At 40.1% G+C, this 26,359-nt stretch overlaps 1 protein-coding gene across 5 annotated transcripts in view; it reads right to left on the bottom strand.

The window, feature by feature from the left end:
- Positions 1 to 26,359, bottom strand: part of eml1 (EMAP like 1) — a 94,373-nt gene that overhangs the window by 4,183 nt on the left and 63,831 nt on the right. For 3 of the 5 annotated variants that reach the window (XM_035429016.1, XM_035428988.1, XM_035429026.1), the window contains exons 6-19: positions 20,225 to 20,251; positions 17,644 to 17,773; positions 15,222 to 15,371; positions 12,847 to 12,916; positions 11,967 to 12,077; positions 8,082 to 8,177; positions 6,542 to 6,676; positions 5,974 to 6,073; positions 5,458 to 5,612; positions 3,788 to 3,913; positions 3,329 to 3,460; positions 2,930 to 2,997; positions 2,269 to 2,357; positions 316 to 413 (exon numbers count right to left, since the gene is read on the bottom strand). In XM_035429016.1, the coding sequence (XP_035284907.1) occupies positions 316 to 413; positions 2,269 to 2,357; positions 2,930 to 2,997; positions 3,329 to 3,460; positions 3,788 to 3,913; positions 5,458 to 5,612; positions 5,974 to 6,073; positions 6,542 to 6,676; positions 8,082 to 8,177; positions 11,967 to 12,077; positions 12,847 to 12,916; positions 15,222 to 15,371; positions 17,644 to 17,773; positions 20,225 to 20,251 (1,487 nt within the window). The remainder of the gene's footprint in view (positions 1 to 315; positions 414 to 2,268; positions 2,358 to 2,929; positions 2,998 to 3,328; positions 3,461 to 3,787; positions 3,914 to 5,457; positions 5,613 to 5,973; positions 6,074 to 6,541; positions 6,677 to 8,081; positions 8,178 to 11,966; positions 12,078 to 12,846; positions 12,917 to 15,221; positions 15,372 to 17,643; positions 17,774 to 20,224; positions 20,252 to 26,359) is intronic. The other 2 variants (XM_035428998.1, XM_035429006.1) reach the window with 2 other exon arrangements.

Below are 26,359 nucleotides of genomic sequence, written 5' to 3'. Positions count from 1 at the left end.
TATAACAAGACAAAAAATTATTTAGAGATTTGGGCAGGTTTGTAAAACTGGAGATTTTTATGATATTTCGACCAACCTGTTATTCCAACTGACTCATTCATTTTAATTTATTTTCTATCTATGCTGATTGCTTACAGAACTTTATAGAATTGTAATAGATGATGTTGTGTTATCAGTGATACATCAGTTCTGACCATTTCCAATTCGTAATTTTGCAATGAAGCATTGTCTTTTTGTGGATAAATCAACATTTAATTGTCATAGTTATGGAGGAAACTGCTACAGTAATATTACATTTAGAAGAAGGACACTCACTGAGCACTTTCCCACTCGACTGTACTTCCTGCCATTTTCACCCACTGCATAGATGTAGATGTAGTTGTCATGGGATCCAATAGCCAGGAAACTGCCATCTGAAAGCAGACAACATAAGAACAAGTAGACTATCAATTTATGAATAGGCTAAAATATGACAAATAACATTTCAACAGGATTAATCATGAAATCCTTCCAATGGTTGTGATCTTGATGTCTTATTTGGACTGAAGGTATCTGTTTTCACAAAAGGCTCAACGATGTCTCTCAATGCAAAGGCACAGAAGCAAAGGGAAACAGTGGCACTATTTGGAACCTTGAAATACAATGTACAGCCAGGTAGGTCTTGCAAATAGACAATCCTATTTTCAAGTTCAAATTTAATTCTATTTTCAAGTTCAAAGTTAGTTTTTATGTATTTTCATTTGCATTTGCATTAGCTCTCAGATTTTAAAAAAGCTTTCACATCTATCTGGGAAAATGAATATATAGGACAAACATACTCAAGTCCAGAAAAAAAAACCCTCCAAACAAACAGGACATAAATATCTCAGTTTTTTACCAGTTTAATACATGTGTTTGTAGCAAGGGAGTAACTTTAGTTTTAAGACGGAGGGGTTGAAATGCATAGACCAGGGTCTCCCTAACTTTTTTCTGATACAACACTCAATGGGGGTCACAAATTTACGTGACCCCAACACTTCACCCACACACACACCTCGTGCCTAACAACACTATTTACCCATGACTATACTAGTGATATACCACAACCTCTAATTCCTCATTACTTTATTCATTACTCAGATAGTTCATAAATCTTAGTTTAGTTAAAAATAAAAAGAGCGATAGAGAGAGAGAGATGAAAAGTACAGTATGAGGATGTGGAAATATATTTCATAATTAATTATATGCCATTGCATTGCCAATGAATATTAGGTTAGAAAATACAACATTTTCCTGATTTAACGCGACTTCCGGTATAAACCACGCCCACTTCTGGTATTCTATCTGAATACAGATACAGATACAGACAATTTTGTTGGTTGAACTGATACAGATACAGATACAGATAATGACGTCTCTGCACACCCCTATTTGGTACAATATGTTGTACATTGCGAGGTCTGAGTGTTTGATGAGCACCTGTTGTCACTGATTTTACTGTAACGAGGAAGGAGTGCTGGGCATCAACACTTTTGACATGAACAGATAGTAATGTGGCTGTCAAACAACTGATAGCAAGAACTGACAAAGACAAGAATCTCAATCCCAGCACATTCCAGAATCAGTTTACATAGTCACACTTTTGTTCCTCCCACTGTGTGGCAATAGGCTACTGTTCAAATGTATAGAAACCCTGTTAAGGTTGGTAGTTACCACCTAAAAATGCAAAAAATCATGGAAAGCACTACAAACGTAGTAAATTGCGTAATCTTTATTATTTGAAATAATTTTTTTATATTGTATGGTTGAAACCCCTTAACTAACCACCCACCCCCACCCCCACCTGCCCTATAAATATTACGCCCTTGGTTTGTAGGAATGAGTTTGGGCATTTCAAATATGCAATAATTACATTATCTTTTATTTTATGACCATAAAAAACTCATTTCACCAATTAAGGCTTTTCCATGGCACCCACCAGATCTGAGGTTATTAGTTATATGAAGAACCAGGGAGGCTGTAGGACCCCTACTTTAGGGGGTATAGAGTTACATGCAACCATTTTACACCGGCATAGAGCCTAGCCATGTAATTATAGCTAATACCATCAGGCTTGGAATGCATGTTGACCGATAAGCACTTAAGATTATGACAGTTGCTTTTTATAATGACATCAATATATTAAATAATATAAATTAGAATCCTTCACTTTACCTACTTTTGACATCAGTAAAGACAATAATTATTGTGTGTTGGAGCAGTGTAGTTCTGGAGAGCCACAAGACTGACCTGGTGCAAAGCGGATGACAGACAGCTGCTCATTCCCATCTGTGTGAACAGTGACCAAGTCCTTGGATTCAGTGTCTAGAACAAGCCATCTGTGTGAGCAAGTGAGAGGAGAATTTTCCATTAATGACATGCAGATGGACACTGACAACCAACACGCATACACTTCCATGGCAAACTGATTATGAGGTAATAATGTAAATGATCGTGAGTTAGACAAGCACATATGCAATTTCATTAATTTGATTTAAGAAATATATACATTATTTGATAGATTTATTTCCCATCATGGATAAGCCTGAGACAGTTACTATTATTTAGTACCAATTAAAGTGAATGTCTTCATAAAATGATTTAAAATTAATTTAAAATATTCAATTTGTCAATTAGTCTTTCAGAACAGGTATTTGGTGTTAAACACACAGGTAAAAATAAAAAGGAAACAATTTAGAGGGCTTGTCTAGATTGGTTTCCTGTGTTGCACTCAGTAGCCAACAGATGGCAGCCTTGTAACAGAAATGGCCACACAGTGAATCGTGCGATAGACAGGATGGTAGTATATAAAAGGGTGGATGTAGAGTGGGTGAGGAGCTGTAGGGCAGAAAGGGTGATATGTAGATGGGTGAGGTTGAGAAGGTGACAGTAAGAGCATAGCTGTCCTGACCTGCCTGTCTGTGTTCCTATGGCAACCACAGTTCCTGAGGGGTGGAATCCTGCAGACTGGGCAGCATCCTGTCCACAAGGGGAACAGACATGAGCAAAGTGAAAAACCGCAGGATCACTCCACCAGTAAACACCCTCATTAAAAATATCACCCAAATGAAAATCATTCAAAAACATCACACTATTAACAGGCATCTCCCCAATTTTAACTGCCTCCTTAAAAATCCTTCTACAAGCAAACATCACCTCCAAGTAAAACCAGACTATCACCCCACTAACAAGCATCATCCCATTAAAAATAGCACCCCACTAATATCACCCCTGTTCAAAATGCATCACGCCACTAAGAAATATCTATCCAGTTTAAAAAGATAACCCATGCTAACAATCAACCCTGTACCTCCATGGTTTTGGTCCAGATGGGCTGATGTGTGCAGGAGTCCCACAGGTTCACATACTTGTCATGGCCACAGGTAAGAAACTGGGGCTTCCAGGGGTGTACTGCCAGCCCCCAAAGCTCATCAGTGTGCCCCTGGAAGAGAATGGGGAGAATACTGTGACCATATCTCAGCACCCAGATATCTAACTTCTGTAGCATTACAGTGACCCACCATGTTTCCATGTAAGCAGCATCAGCATAACTACACATCTCCTCATGCAGTGAGTGACTCTGACTGATTACCAGTATATGGTATATAATACTTTCATACTACTAACTGTACATAATAAAGTACACAAGTACAAGGCCAACATTTATTAATGTTTATCCATTCATATTTAGCTGGAATAGATAATTAATCTTAGGTATGGTCTATGAGTCTGAGAGAGGTACACACCCACCTGTCCCCACTTGTCTCACCTGTGTGATGGGGGTGAACTCGCCAGATAAAGTGCCCTGTAGAATATAATTGCGGGTGGTGCCAATGAGCACACTGTTGCCCTTGCCCTCTGCTACTGTGCGGACCGGGCCATACAGCTCTGGTATCTGAGAGGGACAGGGAGCACATGGACGAATCAAACATAAGACTGCATTTCCCAGGTCCCCACTCAATCTATTGTGCTCTGACTTCAGATGACTGCACTTTAGATCAAACTGCACTTATTCAACATCACTGATCAATCAATTGTGCTCTCAATCTAGATCACAGATCAATACAACTATGTTCTCTTACTTCAAATAGCTGCTATAAATCTGCGCTTACTCCAGACCACCAGTAAATTAGTTTGCTATCACTCTAGAACCCTTATCAATCCAATGCTCTCAGTTTAGAAAAATTCCTGATCAATACATAAACATCAAAAGTCAATTACGAATTCACAGCTGACACCAAAATATAGTCTTCACACACCTGTGTTTCTCTGTGCTGTTCTTTCATACTGTAAAATTCAACATCTGCTTTGGCAAAACTGCCAAAAAACAAGGAGTGTGGTCATTTCACAGTGTTGTGGAAATTACACACAACTCTATTAGTAACTCACAAACCATTTTGGCTTCCTACCACTGGTCAAAAGAGAGGCGTAAACTTGAAGACAAAAAGGTCAGCTAGATAGCTATCAGTAATGGGAAGCATGTCTTTATTGTTGCTAACTTTATAATACATTATCAGCATTTAGCAGGCGCTCTTATCCAGAGCAACGTATAGTGCAAATACAGGTGCAGCGATCATGCATTGCAGTGCAGTAACTCCATAGAAGGGGAACGTATGGTCCCAAGCATAGTAGCAAGTTATCACACGCTCGGTGGTACCCCTGTGAGAGACATAATAGCTGTACACAGGGAGACAAAGGGATGTAATTCCAGTAAATAAACAAAAATCCATTCAAAAATGTATCTATTTGAGTATGTCAGGTTGTGAATTTGTTAGAATGAAGAAGACATGTTATAAACCCATGGGGGTTTCTTTTACCTTTTCTTAAATGCACAATAAATAAATAAATAAATAAATAAATATACTTGTAAGCGTTCAAATTTCTGTGGAACAGCTAATTATCCTGTCTGACAGAAGGCTCAGACACAGGAATATAATGAATTCTACTACATTCAGCAGGGCAATTATGTAGAAGCAACTACAAGATCTTCAATTGACTAGCCCCAAGCTCATTAACACAATTAGCTTAGTTACACATAAACAGCATTCCCCACCTCTTACAAAGCATCCTTTGTGGCACATTCAATCAGAAGATAATATGACCTCGACATTTCAGTGGGCTGTCTTTCTGGATAGTGATTAACAGTGATTGGTGATTAACAATAATATAATGTTGTGACAGTTAATTACAGTTAATTAATTTAACTAATTTAATTAATTGCTCTACAGAGCAGAATAAAAATGTGAGATTTTGTTGAGTAAAGCATACAGAAATTAAGATTGCTATAAAACTGAGTAAGTAACTAGCCTGAGCCACGCAAATATATTTTAATAAATCTTTAGCCCAAAGGCTAGCCAACATTCCATAACCTTCACACTGCCACATACTGAACTTATTCTCTTTGATGTACAGTACATGTAATTTTAGCTTGTGTCTCACCTCTACCACCTGGAGCTTCAGGTAGTTTCCATCCCAGGAGATGACTTTGCGGTCTTTGCCCCCTCCAGACACCAGTGTGCCACAGCGTAGCATGCACAGGGCAAAGATACCCCCCTCATGTGCCCCCTGGATAGCATGGCTGATACGATTGGTGCCTATGTGGGGTGGCGGGACAAAGAGAACATTCTTGGAGGGGATTTGGAAGTGATCTTCAGGAGTTAAAACTGAGTAGTGGGGTGGAGGGAACTGGTTCGGATAGGCAACTGCCCACTTCATGTGAGGGACACATCAGCTATGAAAACAACTACAGCACTGCCAGCCAGCACAGAAGAGTACAGGGGAATGCATTGCAGTTGGTTATATTCTGTTCTCTGTAAACTGAAAATAACTTTAGCTTTGAAAGTGCAGGTTGTTCCAAGGTTTCAAACCCAGTGATTCACAGATTTCTCAGAACTACTTTCTTACATCTCAGGCTTGATGTCTATGATGCCACAGCACCACTCTTTTCTTTGTTACCTTTGCCCCACACCAGAATATTTCCACTGGAATCTCCTGTAATGCTGTCTCCATTTTCTGAAAAAGTCACACACAAGACAAACTTGGGCTTCTCTTGTTTCTGCAAGAAAAATAAATAACGTTTGGTTTATTTTGCATAATAGGAATGAGTCAAATCAGCATAAAACACAGAACAGCATGCAGGCAGGTACTCTGCTGGAAAACTGCAGCCTTCAGTAATACTCTCCTGATGCTCCTGCTCAGACACACCAGTCCCTCATATGTAATTTGCATCACTACAATAGAGAAACATCGCAACCATAGAGAGTCATCTGTACCATAGAGTATGATATAGTAACGTTAGTAATGTATAGTGTCACCATTACTGTATAGTAAGGTCTGTTAGGTAGAATCATTATCATAGAGGCATCATTACTATTGATTAACATCAGTATCATGCAGTAACATTATCATCCATAGGATACAATCGTGACATAAAGTAAAAAAATTTCATAGAGTAATATCACTACCCTATATCACTGGCAATTGTATGCTAATTGCATCATGGACTGCCATTTTGGGACTATACCTCAAAAAGGCCTTGCTTCTTGATAAGGGAACTCCCCTCAATTGTCCAGAAATACAGGTGGGACTTCCCACAAGTGACAATAATGTTGGTGTCGGTTGGGTGGAAGTCCGCTGCGAAGACAGCTTCATTGGAGCACTGAAAAGGAGTAGACAGAAAAAAGGAGACCCTCATTTTACCTACACACTGCAAACAAGAAGGCTATATTTTATATACACATAGTAAATAATGGGACTTTTTAAGTACATGATGGCCCCCTTGTTTGCAGTTTATATGTAAAAGAAGGTGCTGCTCTGACTTTTCATGCCACCCTGCAGCCTCACTGAATGGGAATGCCCATGGAGACAGAGGAGCTGCTGGTTCTGTTCCCTGTCACCAATCATGGGGACTGCTCTATCCTCACAGTCATGGGCAGACTACTTCACAAAGTGGCCAGAAACATAGGCAAGTCCTGACAAGATGGCCAGAGAGCTGGCTTGAGGACATGTTTGCTGAGTCTGCCAAGTGTCCACCTGTAGGACAAGTGAAAAGCCGTACATTCCCTAATCTGTGATCATCTCTGTTACATAAAAAGCATTCTGGCAATGACATGTCTTCCAAGCAGGGGAGCTGATGTGGGTTTACAACTCACACTGGCTACAGGGATACTCCAAAATCTAGGACAACAACTTGGAGGGTGATAGTATAGTACTAAATGTTATAAGAACTGGCACAGGAGAAATATGCTCCAACAGAATCTCTTAGTGCTGTGCACAGATCCTTCTAACAGCCAGGAAATTTGTCCAGGTCATGTGGAGAAGACTCCTAGTTTTGTACACTGATGGTTAGGGGGCAAAAGGTGTGATTTTTTACCTTATTTGTCAGCCAGTTCTGTTTATTGGCTATATGGGGTCGCCAAACTTGCCTCTGTCAAGAGTTAAAAATTGTTGTGCTGGGCTGCAATTGTTGCCATTTGTGTTAGGTGGTGGGTGCAACAATTATATTAGTTTTCTTGATTCTTTTGTTGACTAAGTGTCTAATTGTATTTGCCCACCAGGTCAGGCGGCTCTAAGAGAGGGGCAGTGCAGTGAGCAAGCTGGCTCGCAGCCTGAGGGTGACATAACTGGGGTAAATGGGACAGCAAAGCATTGTGGACTGCAAAAGCTCAATTTATAAACATGGGAAGCAACCAGCTCGTATAAAAGTGTATTTGATCAGTAGCATTTACCTTGTAAAACTAGTGGTTTTACATGGCCACATAATCTTGCCTAGAGAAACAGACCCATGTCATTTGCCCCACATTTTGACTCAGTGTTTGTTTCTTGTTCATTTCCTGCCTCTTAGCCATTGCATGCAAGCCACTTGCACTTTGACTCTTTGTTACTGTCATTAAGATCCATGCACTACACACCACAGTAAAGCCAAAGGGGTGGTAGCTACAGTGAGAGGTCGACTCAAGTTAGTTTTACTTTTTTGCGTAACAAATTCAGGGAGTTCACATACACAAGCCCAGTGCAAAGAATGGACCCTCTTTTGGGTTCAGAAGCATTCAGCACAGTCCTACCTTAACATCAGCCAGCCTCTCTTCTCTCTGCCAGTCCCACACTGACAGCACATGATCATTGGAGTCATCTACCACGCATAGGGTGCTGCCCCCATTCTGGAATGAAAGACATGCAGGCCAGTTTAGTAGCTTAACCCTCCACAAGCGCTGTGTTACACTATTCAGCCCCCTAAAAAGAGTTTATTTTCTTAGTTACAGAGATATTATACTTCTGTTCACAAGATATAAAGGGCCAGGTCACATGAAATAATCTAGAAAACACTGGGTAGCACTGCTTTGGAATAGCGCTTGCTAAATTTATGTCAACTAAGATGAAGCCAATATTGTTTGTTGAAACTTGGCCTCATTTTTATATCAATACTTTTAATGGCAGGCCTAGATTTTGCAAGTTTTAATTGATGACTTATATACAGTGCTTTGTATGCATGAGTAACTTGCCATTTTTATACATTGAAAAGGGGTTTTCGTTGAGATATTTCCTTTTGTACTGTGCTTGTAACCGATAATAATAATGCATATAAATGTATGAGACATGCATACACATGACGAATAAATGTAAGTGTTTGCTTTTTAATAGGGTATTATATGCACGACAGACCAACTAATTGTTTGTATGTAAATAGAGGATCTATAGGCCAAGCTAACATTAATTTAGAAATGTGGCATTAGCTGGGTAGCGACAGTAGCCTGGTTGGCTTCCCCCATGGCTTCCCCTTTGTGACTTTTTTAAACATATGTATTGAACATCGCAAAATAATTTGAATATCAATACTGCATAAGGAAATAAAGTTAAATAAAGCTGGGTGAAGTCAATAGTAGTCCAAGGTGTTAGGGCCTATCTTGTAGCCATGTAGCTGTCTCGGTTATGAATAGGGTTTGGCACCAAAACCTGACAGTAGGCACCGGTTCCCGTACGACTAATGTTACCTACCGGACTAAATCGCAAGATTTAGGTGCTTAATTTTGGCGCCAACTGCACTAAAGTTACACTTGCTTTGTAAACTCGTTAGTAAGATAGCTACTGTTAAACTTGTTCAAAATGCTGAAAGTGAAACTGTCTAAAGTGTGGCGGTATTTTACCTAGAAGGATTCAAACAATGGGAGGGGCCTTTACAATAAAAAAAACATTCTTTTATGTCATCGTTTGAACATTATGTTAAAAAAGGTAGACTACCGGTTCAGGTTTGAAAAGTAGGCTTTTTTTAGGCAGGTTTTTTAGGCAGGGTTATTGTCAAAAATCTGAATGATACCCATCACTAATTATTATGTGGGTTTTGCATGAGAAATAATAGAGAATGCATTTCAGAAATACTAATTTCCCACAAAGATTATACAGTTATGAAAACAATAGATTTTATTTGTTGATTATTAGTTAGCATGCAAGCTAGCCTCCACATGAACCAAAGTTGCCAACCGCAAAGTTTTTACAAATGTGTTCACTTCCTTATAAGTCAATTTAGTGTGTGTATCCTCCAAGCAGTTGCCTACTTTCAAGATGTGATGTTGTCATTGGCTGATGTAGCCAAATGTCCAATGGGGAGAATTATTGTTTGTGGTTCTGGAGCATTTGTGATGATGTAATTGGCAGGGAAAAGAAGGAAAAAATGCTTAATCACACCGCGTTTGGGGCTTTATTATGTGGATGTAAGAAGTTGTTTGTGAATTATGTCTGTTTACGTGAGGTCAGAAGGTACAGAAGTTAATGTTCTTAAGGGCTGAGAGTCTCAGGTCATTGTGTTTATTTCTGTAGGAAACTCTGAAAAGTGCCAAAATCTCTGTATAGATGCTGTATAGGTACAGGGCTTGCCCTGCCAAGGCATAACTTGGTGGGATGGCATACCTGCCATCCCAATCATGTGAATTAACATAATAGGCTAGTGTAATTAATGGGGCCAGCTCTGCTGTGAGCTTCAGCTCATCAGTCACTCCTCACAATAAGAGATACAATTAGTGCACTGATCAAGACCCTAGCTTAGGTTACCAGCTGAGGAGGCTAATCATGCTCTAACTGCCCCTAGTTCGTCCAGGGGGTGATCCCACCATCTGTAATGAACGTTCATGTTCCCACTGATGTAGGGAGCTGTAGGGAGCTGTTATATTTATAACATCATTGTATTCACATCAGCCTGGTGCACTACGCATCTCCAACATACAAATTTTATCTCTGGCACAGGAAGGCATTGCTTTCGAGATGTCAAGGTTTTATTTTCTATTATAGAACAGAAGGACCAATATTTAAGATATAAGCGAAATATTTCATTAGGGACCCAATATTAAAGATATAAATGAATACTTAATTTTTTTAAACTAAATATCTAACTTTTAAACATGAGTTTGTTGTAACAAAATAAATATTTGAATTAAATTCTTAATTCTCAATAAACTTGAAAACTAAGTTTCAAGATATGAGCTAAATATACAAATATATATATTATATTTGCTTCTGAAAAAGAGATATAAGATACAAGGTAAATGATTATATTTTAAATTAAATATTAATTCCTTTTTAAAATCAAATTTGATATTGAAGTATATTTTGAAATTTGGTTTATTTAGCATGTCCATTTAATCTGAGAAAAAAAAATACTGAAATTTATCATAAATCTTTAGGGGAAATCCATATCTAGGCATTGTTTTTATCATGGCAAGGATCCAGCAAACAAAATCCATAGACATTTTAAGTCCCAAAAACATGTTAACTGGGAGAAACTTTGATAGAATGTCCATTGTTTACTTTGCAATTCTCCAAAGGAATTATCATTGTTGTCCGTTTTGCAGTTTCATTCACAGAAAAAGTATTGTGTACAAAGGAATGTTATCGTGTCCAGTTTGTATAGATTCCCTGGAACAAAACGAGCCCACCTATAAACTGCTCTGAAGAGTACAGGCCAAGCCGTCACTCGGTATAACCAATGGTGCCCACCATGCGCCAGCAACATCTCGATCTGTACAGTATAAGTTCTGCGCAGTACACAGCCAGCCAGGGGCAAGACATTATAGTGACAACTCAAAAGCATTTTACCCAATGGAATTATGTTTCTAACGGTGTATAGTTTAGTAGGCTTGCATGAAGAAACAGGTATCGTTTCTTCGGCGTAAACAAACCATATGTTCTTTAGTATGCACACTGACGCACTGGCAAGGAAAGGTCTTAAGGCTTTATACCTAAAAAGGTTGTTGTCTGACAACAAAAAATAATTTTGCAATGCCTAAGCTTAAAGAAGACTCAAAAATTGGAGACCATGGAAGTGAAAATGAATTTGACAGACAGAGGGCATATGCAATGGACTTGATCCCATTTTATATCGGTGATCATCTAAATGCATACTCAAACACATTTCTCTTATTGAACACACTGTACAATAAACTGCATTCACTTTAACCTGGCATTCCTCTTTGACATATGCATATAACTCAGGATATCTGCGCCCCATAGTCACTCACCTATACACTACTGCCATAGCAAGATACGGAATTGTATCTATGCAGGCTACGCACTCCACAGGCAAGTCCACTTCTACCAAAGTAGATAGCGATCCATATAGAACCACACTACTGGCTCAGTCTTTTTCTATGTAAAACTGTTAGCACAGAGCAAAAGTTAAAACACTATTTTAACTCAGATGATTGAGATATCATTAAATTAATCCCGTTCCAGAAGCACCAAGTAAGACTGCATGCATTCCTTCACCACTCAGAAACGTCTGCTGTTTGGTGTATCTGAGGACATTCTTACACAGGAAATCTAATTTTTTTGCAGTATTGTCATCAAATTTGAACTGGGATTTGCCCAGCATTGTGGCTGTGGCTCCACTGTGTTTCTCCATTGCATTTCAGTTCATACCCACAAGCATCTGTATCCATTTGGGGAGAGCTATAACTCACCGATTTGGAGAAGGCAAGACAGGACAGGGCGCGGTCAAAGAAGCCAGTGCCCAGGACATGGAGAGTGTTGAGGCTCACTGAATCCCAAACTCGCACATGTGGGGGCAGCTGCTGCCAGGACAGAAGGGCTATTAGAGCTATGCTAACATGCTAACAGTGTGCTGCTGTGCACCACAATTACTTGACACTTGAAAGCACATTGAAATATGAAAACTTGGCAAGGTCTGTGGCACAGTCCATAGGGTGACTGATTCTCAAGCCATATGCACATCCCACCATACATCACTGAAAGGACAATTCAAAGGTAGTTTCAAGGTCAGTTCTGAGAGCCAAATCTAATAGGCCCCTGTTAACCAGGATAATACATTTATTTTTCATTACATTGCCTCCTGGGGGGATATCTTCCCTGTAGCCTTTCTGTGCAGCGACAGCAGAGTTAGGCATATTGGTCATAATGGGTGGAGTTACCATATGCTGTTAATAATTTGTTTGCCTGAACCAGTTTGAATGGCTGGGCTCTCCACAACAAAACACTATGATTGGTCTAAATCAGTGTGACACTTTTAACACATGATAAATATAACCATTTGGAGAATCAAAATGCTTCACACATCACAGCTGTTGCTGCTGTCACTGTGCTGGCCGGGCCGTTTATGGTTGTGTTTGTGAACAGGTCAGTGTAGAGTTGTGTTGGTGAACAGGTCAGTGTAGGGTTGTGTTGGTGAACAGGTCAGTGTAGAGTTGTGTTGGTGAACAGGTCAGTGTAGGGTTGTGTTGGTGAACAGGTCAGTGTAGGGTTGTGTTTGTGCATGGAGTCCCGCTGAGCAGTGCACCATTGGGTTGGGTTTGTGGGCAGGCTTAAGAAGTATAAGTCCCTTACTTTGCCATCAGAAGAGGTTCCCGCTACCTGTCCCGTTGCCATGGTGATTTTGTCAGGGTGGACAGCCAGGCTGAAGAGAGACAGACACAGAAACGGGCCAGAGAGCTGACTGAGTATAGAGTGAGCAAGCCCACACTGCTTCAGCTTGCAGTCATGATATCATACGGGGCTCCCACGCAGATAACGTGAACACATGCCTCCACGGATTTAGACACGTTCTTCCTCATACACATCAAAGAGATACACGTTCTGTACTAACACAGCTTTTTCACACTGCCCACTCCAATGTACACAGAAACATACGCTCTCCCCTTATTGACACCCAACAAAGACATGTAGACACATAACACATGAACACACACACATACATTAACACTAGCACATGTACACAGTCACTTATGGGCACACACAGGGCACACACAGGCACAATAAGTCACGTACATTCTTCCACACACATGTGCACACTCAAACACACTAAAGCACATACACTGTCACACTGGAAATACCAGCTCTGCTTGGACCCCTAATAGCCTATTAAACGTCTTTAGTAATCAATAATGTGCCTGTCAGATGGCACACCTGGCTAAAGCTCTCGTTTTCAGTGCCGTGACAAACCGCATAGTCTACTATCCAATCCTGACAATGCCAGTGCCAAATCAGGCCAGTGGCCCTGCGGGGGGGGGGGGGGGGGGGGGGGGGGGGGGGTGGGGGGGGAATTTATAATTGGCTGTAGCCTAGGCAAGGGAGAGAGATTTGGTTGGCAGAGTAGTCCCTGCCTCATCATGCAAGAGGGACTCATCTAGTTGAATGGATGCCTTGGGACACATGTGCCAGCTGCTTAAATAGTACACACCAGCTGTCAGTAAATGCACACATAGACACATGCACACAAACAGACATGACAGACAAATCCTTACATTCACAGTCCTCTGGTGTAACAGTGTGCTGCTCACTTTCTGGACTACAGAGTGAAACATGGTGGCTGGCCACATATGTTTCTGAGGATGTATGTGCTAGTCTGTGGTTTCCTGAATTAACAGAGAATGCTGCATTTATGAAATTGGCTTAGAAATATGCTTGGACATTCTAAATGGTCAAAAAAGAACTAATTAAATCAATAAATCTCAAAAACAAACGTTGTTTCATTCAAGTTTGATCTCTCCTTCCAAAACAAACCTTGTGCACTGTGAAACTGTTTTTCAGTCCTGCTAAAGCTCCATTTTGATGATTTCAATGATAACTTCTGTTTCTAAATGTCATAGCTGGATGTCATGTTAGTGTGTCCATTCTATATTGATACCCACTTCAAGTTCACTTCTGATTGACAGCCACTTAATCTGTGGTAACCAACTCTATTCCTGGAGATCTACCATCCTGTGAGTTTTTATTTCAACCCTAATTTGACAGACCTGACTCTATTAATCAGCAGCTCAAGCTTTTACTTCAAACAGCTGAAGATCCCTACCTATTTAGCAAGTTTGCTTAGGGGTATGCTTGAAAACCTACAGGATGGTTTATCTCCAGAAACAGGGTTACCACCGCACTAAATGGTCATGCTGCTGACTAGTTAAAATGTAAAATTCCATGTTAGTAATGCAAAAACATCTTCTCCAAATGACCAATACCAAATCCTTCTTTCGTGGGCAGTATTACTGTGGATCATTGTTACTATCTGGATAAAACTAGAATATAGACACCCAAAATTCTCCCTCGTGATGTCACAAGTCTACTTTTTTCACCCCACAGACTAAGCTTGCATAGAGGGCAGTCATAAGAAGACCATTCATATACATCTTTGACATGCAGTCTACAGGCCCCCAGTCAACCAGAGGGGGTCGCTGGAGAGCGATGAAATGTGGACCCCTAACAAACTCAGCCTTCCCATACCCTGGGCGATGTAACCATAATTATGCATTGCCCAATGGAGCTACCGGCCACAGTTGGCACTGACACACTCTGGATTCACTCTGAGACCATGGGGCTTATCCTTGCACCACAATGTGGTGGCTTGACCGAATGAGCCGCTCAGCAGCCTATTGCTGTGTATTGTATTTATTATACCTGATTGTATTTGTATTATACAATTATGCCTAATTGTTTTTATTGTATTCACAATGCCTGATTTCTTGCTCTGAAGCTTGTCCTACCAGTCCTTGATTCTTTTCACTCTGCAGTCCACCAGTTTAGTTGGGGACTCATTGGTTTGTACCAATAAATTTCATGCACAGCTAGTGCAGGTAGCCTGTCAGTGCCCAGTTGCTGGTGTGTAGTGAAAAGAGGAAAACACAGTTAATTGAAACCCTTACTCCCTAGGCGACATAACACCCAATCATCTGCCCTAAAGAGCTTGTGGCCACCATGAGCCACGTACTTACCACTTGACATCATCAGTGTGGCCTGTATAGTGCCTTTGTAGCTGCTCATCCACATTGTAAAGCACCACCACTGATGCAATAAAGTACACCGTCTCTCCTGTGGGTAGCAGGTAGAGGTTGGATCGACAGTCCCGCCCCCGGTACCCATATCTGGAACTGGTCAAGAAGCACAACCATAGGAGATCTGCATATCTACTCAGGGAACATGAATACCCGATATTAGTAGGGAATGGGGAATTATTTAGCATAGCACACAGTTTCTACTTGAAATTCCTGAGAATATTTTTTTCGTAAGGCATATCCAATAATATACACAATATTTTTTTGTGAGGCCTCAGTATGCTGAGATATGAGTGAAGTTGGAAAACGGAGTGTGTTTGCTGTGATTTTAGTGCAGTCGATTAGATTACTTTTACTGCATTACTTTTAGTAAAATGTCTCTGAGGAGTTCTGGGATAACGTGGGCAGTTTGTGACTACAGCCAAGCGAAACTATAATGTGTGGCTAAAAAATTAATGTTACGAAAACACAACGTCAGTTGTTCATCACCAAAACATTTAGCTGTAGGCTATCTGCAAGGATACTGAGTAGGTATATCAAGAAGGTATACACCTAGGGCACTGTACAACCAGATCTTGGAAGTGTCTTGTACAAAGGGACAGGAAACTTTGATTTGTGACAGATGGGCAAAGGGTAAAATTGGTGCCAAAATGATTGAATCAGGGAAAATAAACAATTTGTCACAAGTTTCCTGTGCCTTTACAATACACATTGGGCCTCTACTTTCACCTTAAACACTATTCTTCCTTTGTAAATGTGTCTAAATTCATTCAATCTTATTTCATGAACTATCTATCGATCTAACCTTCCATAAAATAGCTGCGGCATGTTTACATGATCTTCCGAATCCTGCAATGCATAAGTAGCTTGCTGTCTGGACCTCCCCTGCGTCTGTAGTAACCACCCAAGCTCAGTGGTATGAATGCAGGCACCAGCCAGGCTTAACATCCGCTTTCAAATAAATGCAATTAGTATGGTTGCTTCAGAAACCCACTGCCTGTTCTCTTGCATACATGATTAGTTTGCTTGCTTCAGCAAAGAAAACTATTGTTATTGTCCATACTTATTAGTGTGCTTGCTTTATCGAAGCAAACAATTGTTATTGTCCATAAACCAGAACTCAGGCATCAAAGAAACAGATGTTCTGTTTTGATGCTTGGAAAAGTCATAATCTCCTCTCTGGATGAGGAATAGCAACACACTTATTTTTAGACCTTTTTCCTGTATTGTAAACAATATTATTGCATTTCCCAAATCCATTACATTACATATTACATTACATTCATTTGGCAGACGCTTTTATCCAAAGCAAAAAAGTGCATTTCATGATCGTAGACAAATGCTGAACACGGGTTCAGTAAGGTAACAGAGAAGGATTTAGAGAAGGCTTATGACCATGTTCCCTGGGCTATATTGTGGGAGGTGCTGTGGGAGTATGGGATGTCGGGGTCAACACTGTGAGCCATTCGGCCCCTGTACACTCGGGGCGAGAGCTGTGTTCACATTCTTTGTATTAGGTCAAGCTCATTCAACGTGGGTGTCGGACTTCACCAAAGGTGCGCTTGTCTCCCTTCCTGTTCCTGGTATTCATGGACAGGATCTGAAGGTGCAGCCGAGGTCTGGAGGTTGTCTGGCCCGTCCAGCTGGAAGGAGACTCAGGAGCAGCAAAGCTGCTGGAACCCTATTGTTTTTGCCGGTATTATTGTTATGTCTTCTGCCACTTTCGGCAATTATAGCAAAACTGTTTGGTAACATTCATTGAATTTTTGCACATTGATCCTTGGGGACATCAGCCGTGCAGCAAATTTCACCCCAAGTGCCCACATGGTGGCCATATTATAGTGGACAATTAAATACAGAATTTAAAAAAAATGATTACATGTTTTCTCATGTTGATATGAAATTTGCATCCATTGATTCATTGGAAGGTCCTCTAAAAAAAGATGAAGTTCAGTCTTATTGGTTGAGGTGTGGGAGTGTTTGGGATGAAGAATGAGGCCAGATTCGATGTCAGTGCTTCATCCGATGCCTCTTTTTTTTTGGCTGGTTAAAACCTGATGCACCTGGTGAGTGTAATCTATAGCCCAGTCATTCCCAAATTTTACCCACTCACTGCACATTTGAAAATCAGAAAAAAGAAGAAAAAAAAGATCCTCAGCCCATCAATTATCTGTCCACTTAAATCAGGCAACTTATCATACTGAACAGGACAATGGGAACAAAATGGCTATTTTCCAGGAATAGGAATACAATTATCTATAACATAAACATGGACTACAGGCCAATCTGGAATATTACAGGAGTAATATTTTGCGCAGGGGTCACAACCTGTGCTTGTGTAGACAGCAGAACAAAAGGATACACCCAGTCCAGCTTCAGCTTCTTCGATGGCAGGTCTGATTTGGCTTCCAGGGAGTAGGATTCCACTTGGTCTTTGGGCATGTACATGGTGACGGGGCGTCCCTTCAAATACATTTTCACATACCCCTCCTCTAAAAAAAGGAACACAAGTCCTAAAGTACATCTCTGCTCACATATACCTCCAATAAAATCAGGGCAGACATGTCCTGAAAGTAGATGTCTGCTTTATGATCAGGTGTTAGTAACAACTCTGTGTAAGCAACAGAACAGGCAAAGAATTAAGAAATGAAGGTTCAGTCAACAAATACAGCAGGTGGAGGCTTTTGATAAATTTTATTAGATGTTTACAATACAGGGAGAAGATTGCACGAATGACAGAGCAATGCGAATAGAAAGCAGTTCACCCAGTTTGTTAGCTTGACAGTGTTAGAACGTGAATAACTGATGGGGGGGTTATGATGTCAAACTCATGGACAGAGATGAAGAATGAGTAAAACCCAAGCAACCAGGAAACAAAAAAGACATGCTTCCACAGATATAAAACAACAGAAAAAAAAAAAACATGCACAGAGAAGGAAAAAACAACCCTTTGAAGAGTAGGTTTGTGGGGATGAGTAGGAATGTTTTTTTTATAAAAAAACTTAAAGTCAGTGTTCTAGAACTCAATTGCTTTCAATTACCAGTAGTGATTGTTACATCAGCATTAGAATGTTCAGTCAAGAATATTCTAATAACATACTTACACCTTAAAGGGTTAAAGTTAAAAACAACAATTAATTTGCAAGTTATTAAACACCACAGCACACAAAAACACAATCAATACATTTAAAAATATGTTTTTAAAAATTTGATGTTGAACTGCTTAGCTCTCTTTTTGATGATGTGAACTAAGACAGGCTAGTAACAGATCTGGAAGTACTGGCTGGAGGATTTGATGGGGCTTTTGTAGCTTGGTGTGACATGGGGCATGTGCGATGTCTGGCTGGGGCTTTTTTGGAGAGGCAAGCCGAATACTGCGGCCTTGTCCCCCCCAGCCGTAGGTGCGGCTTTGTCTGATGCGCTCTTGGAATCAGGGGTAACGCTGGGGAAACGGGAAGCTGCCAGAGGTTCTGCGCAGGGTTTTGGGGCCTCAGACGATCCAGTCCGTTTTTGTGGGCGGTTCAGATAAACCTGCACGGTCACTGGGTGAAGTGGAGGGCCAATAAGGGGGTGTGGAACAGGGACGAGTGGGGATTGGGGGAGGGCACAGTGAGTATCACAAGTCATGGCCAAAAAACAGCAAAATCTGCAAAAATGCCCCTGCTACTAGACCACACAAGCACAGGGGGAGCACACAACAGAACTATCTGGCACAACAGCAAAGGAGGGGATTCTCAAATGTTCATTTTCACAGGTCTGAAATGACGCCTTTTTGTGGTGTAGGAAACACGCCTAAACCAGGTATACTTGTGCTGGGTGGGATCATAGTTCACTGTTAGCGAGTCCAGTTAACACATCATTGGCACCTTTCCATTTCAGACTGACAAAACATGTTCTGTCTAATTAATTATGAAATTACTTAAGTTGGTCTCAATTGAACAGCACAAAAACATGGTCCATATTATTTTGCAATGCAAAAGTCTCTTCTTCAGGTGTAGAGGAGCGTTGTCTTTAGACTGACAGCTTAGTGGGTTAGGTGCATGAATCTACAGGTACTGTAGTTTCTGGTGCTTACTCTTCTAAGCCCTTAGTCCAAGGATCATGCTTCTCCATACCTGAATCTTTTTGGTGATCTTACCGTGGTTAATCTAAGCCACTGACTGAGGCAGTTTGTTCAACATAGTATGCACAAATCCAGTGATAAACATTGTCCCAGATGACCTCGAAACAGAGTTTTATTTTTATGTGCATCAACAGCAACTTTTCATGCTTCAGTACAGTGTTCGAAATGCTCTTTGGTAGAGCAGAAGCTTTGATGTGCTTGATAAGAACTCCAGCTCTTTTTTTCTGCAGTGAGAGCACTCAGTACAGCCAGCATGTGACACCAGAAAGTGACAGTGGTAGCATTTAGTGAGGTTCCAAGGGAAGCAGAGATGAAAAAATGTGGTATGCTGTGAGCAAACAGTGACAACACCCCACAAGGGCAAACAGCTAGCACGGCAGGGCATCAACTACAATCAAACGCAAGCTAACATCATTCTCAGGCCATGGTAGAGAAAGTGTTCATAGGTCTACTGGGGGCAGTGCTGAGGAGGGGACATGGGGGTGGGTTATTTTCATACACAAACCTGCCCCTCCCGTCTCTCCCTGTGTGCCCCCGCCAGCTCTTTGTGCATTGAACATGTGACTTACTGATACCTGAGCTAAGAAGGAGCAGAATCAGGGTCCAACCCCATAACAGATGAGGCAAAATTGCAGCTTGATCTGAGAGGCAGAAGCCTTCTGGAAACAGAGGTAAAGGGTATTTCCAAACTGAGGGTGTTGGACCCTGTTCAGGCTGCCACTCAGGAGGTGAGGTTTGAGGCAGTGGGGCTTCAGCAGAGCACAATGCCGAGAGAGCTGGGCTGGGGGATCGCGGGGAGAGGGAAAGGAGCACAGCCTACCTTTGCAGTGTGTCACCCGTCGCATCCCTTGTGAAGTTACAGAGACAAAGACAGAAGCACCAAGTGAGGGTGCGACACAAATCCTGGTCACCTGATCAGACTCATCAACACTGGGAGTGAGTTCCTCCATAGTAATACCTCTTGTACTTTACAGTAAAACCAGCTTCTACTGCCGAATCTCTAAAACCTGAAAGTTTTACACCCTAAAGTACTTATGACTGTTTTAAAGAATATTTCAGTCTAAACAATGAGGCTGTTTGATTCTACAAGACTAAATAATAAGAATTAGAATTAACTACTTCTCACGTCGGACAACTTGTTCTATTGGGAAACAGTTATTTTAAGTTATTCTTAAGTGTTTTCTTTAAAACCTTTAAGAACCCTGGACAAGCCTTGTGATCAGGGCATACTGATTCCTTAATAAACAGAGGAGGTTAATGTCGCATATTTAATATTTCCATAAACTAAATTTTCAATGACGTTGTACCTGAAACCGCTTTTTCTACAGATTTCTCAGTGTGCCTTTGTCAGCTTTCAGTGGAGCTGAAGGGGACAGGATGGACATATATGAACAAGATTTTACAAATGAATTTTCCTCTTCCAGATGTTCACTGCAATCAGCAGTCATTTATAACCCCAGTTTGAGAAACTTTAATTACAGAAACCATTTGAGGTCCACATGATCTCTGTTTCTCCAAACAACCAAGTTAGAATACTGTGAGACAGATGAGGGAAAAATAATGCCAGCAATGACAAAATGAATGAAGAAACTGGGGATGTGGGGTGGGGGTGGAGGAGAGCTCAAGTCGCTGGAATACATTTAACTCACAGTATTGGTATTCATTTTAATTATTTAATGAATTATTATGAATTAATTATTATCAAAAAACAACTTTTTATTGAACAAACTAGTTTGTAAAAAAATGCTGATGTTTTTTCCATTCCCACTACCTTTGGTCTTTCAAAGAAAAATCAAGAATCATCCCCTTGCTATCCAGATTATACAGCACTGCCATCCAGTTTCCTTCCTATAGCTCTTCGGTATTGAGCTGGGCAAATTTACAAAAGAGAGGAATTAGCCTAGATAGAAATATAGAACAGAGGGATTCATTTTACATGTTTACCCGAAACACTCAGAATCCTAAAGGACTGAAGGAGGAAACTGATCTGAAACACTGATCTTTCATATTGGTGCAGCCAAACAGCATATAATTATGAGTCAACTGCCCATTTCCTGATTATGTAATGACTCACAGATGGTAATATGTAGTTTCTTCCCTTTTGCTAAGAGGGAGTTGCTTTGTTAATTGTGTTTGTGATACATTTTTGACTTAAGTCGTATTGTACCTTTGTCTTAAAAAATAGGCTATTGGCCAAATTTCTGCATTTTTGACAAAGAACCTTGTTTGGAGTTTGTTCAGAAAAAGAGAAGTCGGGCTGTATTTGGTGCTTTCCTGCTGCTTCTTTCCATAAGACATATTTACCCTATGAGGAAAGCAGCCGGAAAGAAGCAAATACAGCCTGACTTTTCTTTGTATTTGCAGTAGTAAACAAATCTACATACAAGCTGTGGCTGCTCTGAACAAAATTAACTGAACCACAGCATGTGATTGATTTAACTTCCTTGTGAGAAACAGCTTTGATGAGAAATGGAAAAAGATAAAATGCCAAAAAAAACAGCAAATCTCCCCTATTTTCATTCAGCTCTTCAGTTTAATTAAAAAAATAAACAATTAAAGGGTACAAGATATTGGATATATTAAGCCGTTTGAATGGGACTTCAGGGAGTTTTATAGCTGATTTGCACATAAATGTTAGTTTCCAAATAATGCAGTCTCCATCTTCTTTTTGTAATTTCTCTTTAAAGATGCCTGAAGTCTGGGAAGATATCTTTCATCAAGAAGGACCAATAGACACTCTATAAACAGCATAAAAATAATGGAAATTCCAGACAAAAATGTTTTCAATGACAGTGAAAGATGATAATGCTCACTCTTACTTGACTTGACAGTGGTTTCATACACACACTGTTTTACAAAATTATACTGGTTTTCAAATATGTTATCTTTGGTTCTAAGATGATTGCCTCTCTGGCTTTGCCCAAAGGCCCTGAGGACCTGTAAAAATTCTTAACCCAGGTTTGACTAATTATGCCATCAAGGATTAATTAGAAAGTTATGTAATAACTTTGTCCTCTTAAATGTAATAACTGCCAGTTAATATAATAAAAAACTTGAACTGTTAATGTAATAACTGTTGGTGGTTAATATAAAAACTTATTACATTAACAGGTGGTTATTAGATTAACCAGGGGTTACAACTTCTTATTACAAAGTAATTACATTAATTGTTTTATTACGTGATATTTTTAGCCAGAGTTTACAATCAAAGAAGTCTCCTCCATCTTCAACCCTGCCCACTCACCCTTGAGTACCTCATCGAGTCACTGACACCCAAATTCATTAGAAATTACTGGTAAATTTCTCCCATCAATTACTTGGACCACACATTACATTGTTTGGCCGGGACCACAAACTGGATATGTATAAATAATTTTAAAACCGAAGGTCTGGCAACATAGCTGCACAGCAAGAGGTAATGTTACTTGCAGATCCAACAGAAAACAAGCCAACTCCATCGCTTTTCATCCCCTTGGCAAACTACAGCTGACACCACAGAGTAAAAGCAATTCCAAGGTTAACTTTTCGTTCTTGAACGAGCCCTGTCGGCTTTTGCTTTGCTGTATCTGGGCGATTGCAGCAGCTATCTAGCTAGCAACAAACACTTAGAAATCTGATCCCAAAGCACAGGCTCTGTAGCCACACCAAACCCTCCCCACAGAGAAAAGAAGGCCACGCCCAGAAATGACCCAAACACATTTTAGAATACAGGTAAAGGTGCACAAATATTTTCATAATTAAATTTGAAAAGAAAAAATGAATATTTTTAAAAAATATTTTCAAGGTAAAAATTCTGCATAGTATTCCTTTAACTGTACTTATAACCGTTGTTAAACTGGTCAATATTATGATGCAGATAAAAGAATGTGCCAAAAAATTAGACATTGGTGTAAAAATGATATCAAGGAAAATTTCTGAGTAATAGAGTGCAACAGGAACGGCATTTCAAGTCATTCAAAACATAAAAAGCAATAACAAGTAGGGCAATGTTTGGGTCATTCTCTGTAAAGAAAGAAAGGGGAATAACAGCTAATAGAGTCAGCAAAATGTTATTTGTGATTTTATAGAGGCATTTATCAGTACTAATATTTATTAGCCGCAATTAGCACAATGAAAAAAGCCATGTTTTTAAAACTGATGTCCAATGTCCTTCTAATTAATCATGGAGTAACTTCAAAAAACGTACTGGGTGAGGGGACCTCATTCTGTTTAAGCACTGTTTCCGTGCGTGGGTTCCACAATCTAGACTGTGCCAGTATCGACTGTGGCCAGCAGCTCTGCATGGCACATGTATAACTGTCTGTAAGTTTGCCCTGGGATGGAAGGATTCAGCAGTGGGCATTACCATCACTCACCAGCAACCTCCTCAAGTCAATCGGGTGCCCACAGCCTGCTTGCTCAAGCTCCTTAAGGAAATCTCTTCCTTCCACTGCACAAGCTCAAATTACAGGAAGTGGTGGCTGACGTCATGTGCTTTTGAGGACAGTGCATACTTTTTTGCATTCTTCCAAATTCAAAGCTGAGGCTGTTGTGCTGAACAGGTTGTGAAAAACTGAATGCTTCAAATGAGCAGAAAAGGGGCATGAGCTATAATTTGCTCTCTATATTTAGCCGCGTTTCCACCAAAATTACCCGGAACTTTCAGTCCCAGGAACTACTTTACCAGGAACTAAAAGGTTCCTTCAGCCAATGGTTGTCTGCGTTTCCACCGGGGTCTAAAGTACCGCGAAGATTAGGCAAATTAGCCCACTGACGTTGTCGTCGGTCCATCTGTCATATGATTTCTTCTGTAACCCCATACTACCACCGAAGTAGCCTACATTATTTTCTAATAACCGGGACAGCCCGGAGGGGTTTATTCCACTTATATACAACGGGTTACCAACAATGACTATATATGGTTACTTTTGTATTTATTGATTTTCATATATCCTCTCAAACACATTCATTAACAGCAGAAAACATGCACACGTTGTAAACAATTTGCTGTTTTATTACTTTCTCGTCGTCAATTCCATATAGGCTAATCGCAAAATGACAAGAATAGAACGAAAACTCGGACTTGCGTGAAAATGTAAATTAGTAGTGGTACAGCCACCGTTTGCTTTCCTTCGAAGTTACTGCTAGCCGAGCAGCGAAGTGTGCCCTCCAGATGCGAACCATGCACCATAAATGAGTCCATAGTCTTCCTGGTCTTTTCGTGGAAATGAAAAATGGCAGTAAAATTGAGTAAAATTACGGCAGTCTGAAAAAGCTAAAGGGAAGATTACTAGAATTAACCTGTTATTTTACCCGGATAAAAAGTGCGGAAGGTGATTTCCAGTTTGCTTGTACTGTATCACCAATGTTAATTATGCAGAACTACCGCATACCTCACATAACTGTATCAAACGTTTTGAGTCAGTTACAACGGGCTAACAAAGAAAATCCGGAAGAAAATATTCAGCAACCGAATTAATCCGTTTGAATGTTTTGGTAGCCTACGTAATATGCTGTCCCAGCACGAATGCTTAGCATTTTATAAAACGAATACTAAAGCAAGAAAAGAACAGAAGAGCACACGTTATAATTCCAAGACGTTGACAGGCTATAACCAAAAGTAGGCTACTGCGCCGCATAACATACAAGTTTGATTTGAAGTTATTATGAAAATAAATTGGTTTGCCGCTGCATATTTTCAAACAAGGCGGGTAATGGCGGAAAATAAATACAACACAAATGCTACGAATACTCGACCAATCAGAAATGTTCAGCGCTGCAAGCTCCACCCAAAAGGTTCCTGTACTTTCGGAAAGTACTACCCCCCGAGCAGGAACGTTTTGGGGGGTAAAACAAAGCCCCCAGAACTAAATTTAGACCCTAGTTCCTGCGGTGGAAACGCACCGAGTTCCTCAAAAGGTTCCTAGTTCCGGGGTATAGTTCCTGCGGTGGAAACGCGGCTTTTCAAAGAGAATTGCAAAATAATACCCAGTCATTGTATTTTTGCAGTAAGTCTCTTTCAACACAAAGAAAATATTGACTGGGGCATCCAAAGGCGAATATCTCCAGTGACTATCATTAATTCTGTGTCCATGGTATTGAGCAGCAAATTAACTACCCTGACTCAAAAAGATTAACATTTAACCACAAATTTAACCATACTCCTATAAATAAACAGCAGTGACTTCCCAGCTTTACAAAACAGATGTCTGGGAGCATATATCTGTTTTTCTAAGGCTGTTTAGATTTTTCATTAAATCACTGCATACTGCACCTTAATAAATATTTTATTTTATTTCAGTTTACCTTAGGTGAATATGTGTGTGCTATCATCTTTTGTGTTAATAACTTGATATTTATTAAGTGCTAATTTGTTTAGCAAATTAAAGCATTAAATGAAATTGACAGGGTAATTAACTGTCTCTACCAAAGGCTACAACTCTGATTAGCTAAAGAAAAAATAAATACAGCCAGCTTAGGAATTTCTGACCCAAAGTAGGCTATGAAATACTTTTTTCCCTCACTTTCAATTTGCTGAATTTTCTGTTCCTACTGTTGTGTAGAACAGTAAGTGACAAAGTGTGAGTACATGTTTACTTAGGTGGCAACCCAAATGCTTCAAAGCTTCATAAGGTAGATGATCATTTGAGATGATTAATGTTCCGCAGTGAGGTGGAACATTAATCTTAAGAAGAAACTACCACAACCTTATAGCAGGGAACAAAAGATTATAGATGAAGAGCTGTAGTTGCTAAGAGCTGCTAAGGGCTGTAATTATTATTTACATAATGCCAATTTATAGTACGCACGCATCGATTTAAAGCACCTGTACAAGGCCATTCTTGTGCATTGTAGCCTTCAAAAATGTGCATGCCAAAATGTGAAACTTGATGCAAATGCATGGTGCAGTACCAGGCATTTCATGTAGGGGCAGCAAGTACTAGAATCTGCCTATTCATATCAAAACATGAAGAAC

Source organism: Anguilla anguilla, chromosome 1, assembly GCF_013347855.1.
Source record: "Anguilla anguilla isolate fAngAng1 chromosome 1, fAngAng1.pri, whole genome shotgun sequence".
In the NCBI taxonomy this organism is placed as follows: domain Eukaryota; kingdom Metazoa; phylum Chordata; class Actinopteri; order Anguilliformes; family Anguillidae; genus Anguilla; species Anguilla anguilla.
Note: the sequence above shows the minus strand (reverse complement) of the source record. Positions and strands in the feature narration are given on the sequence as shown.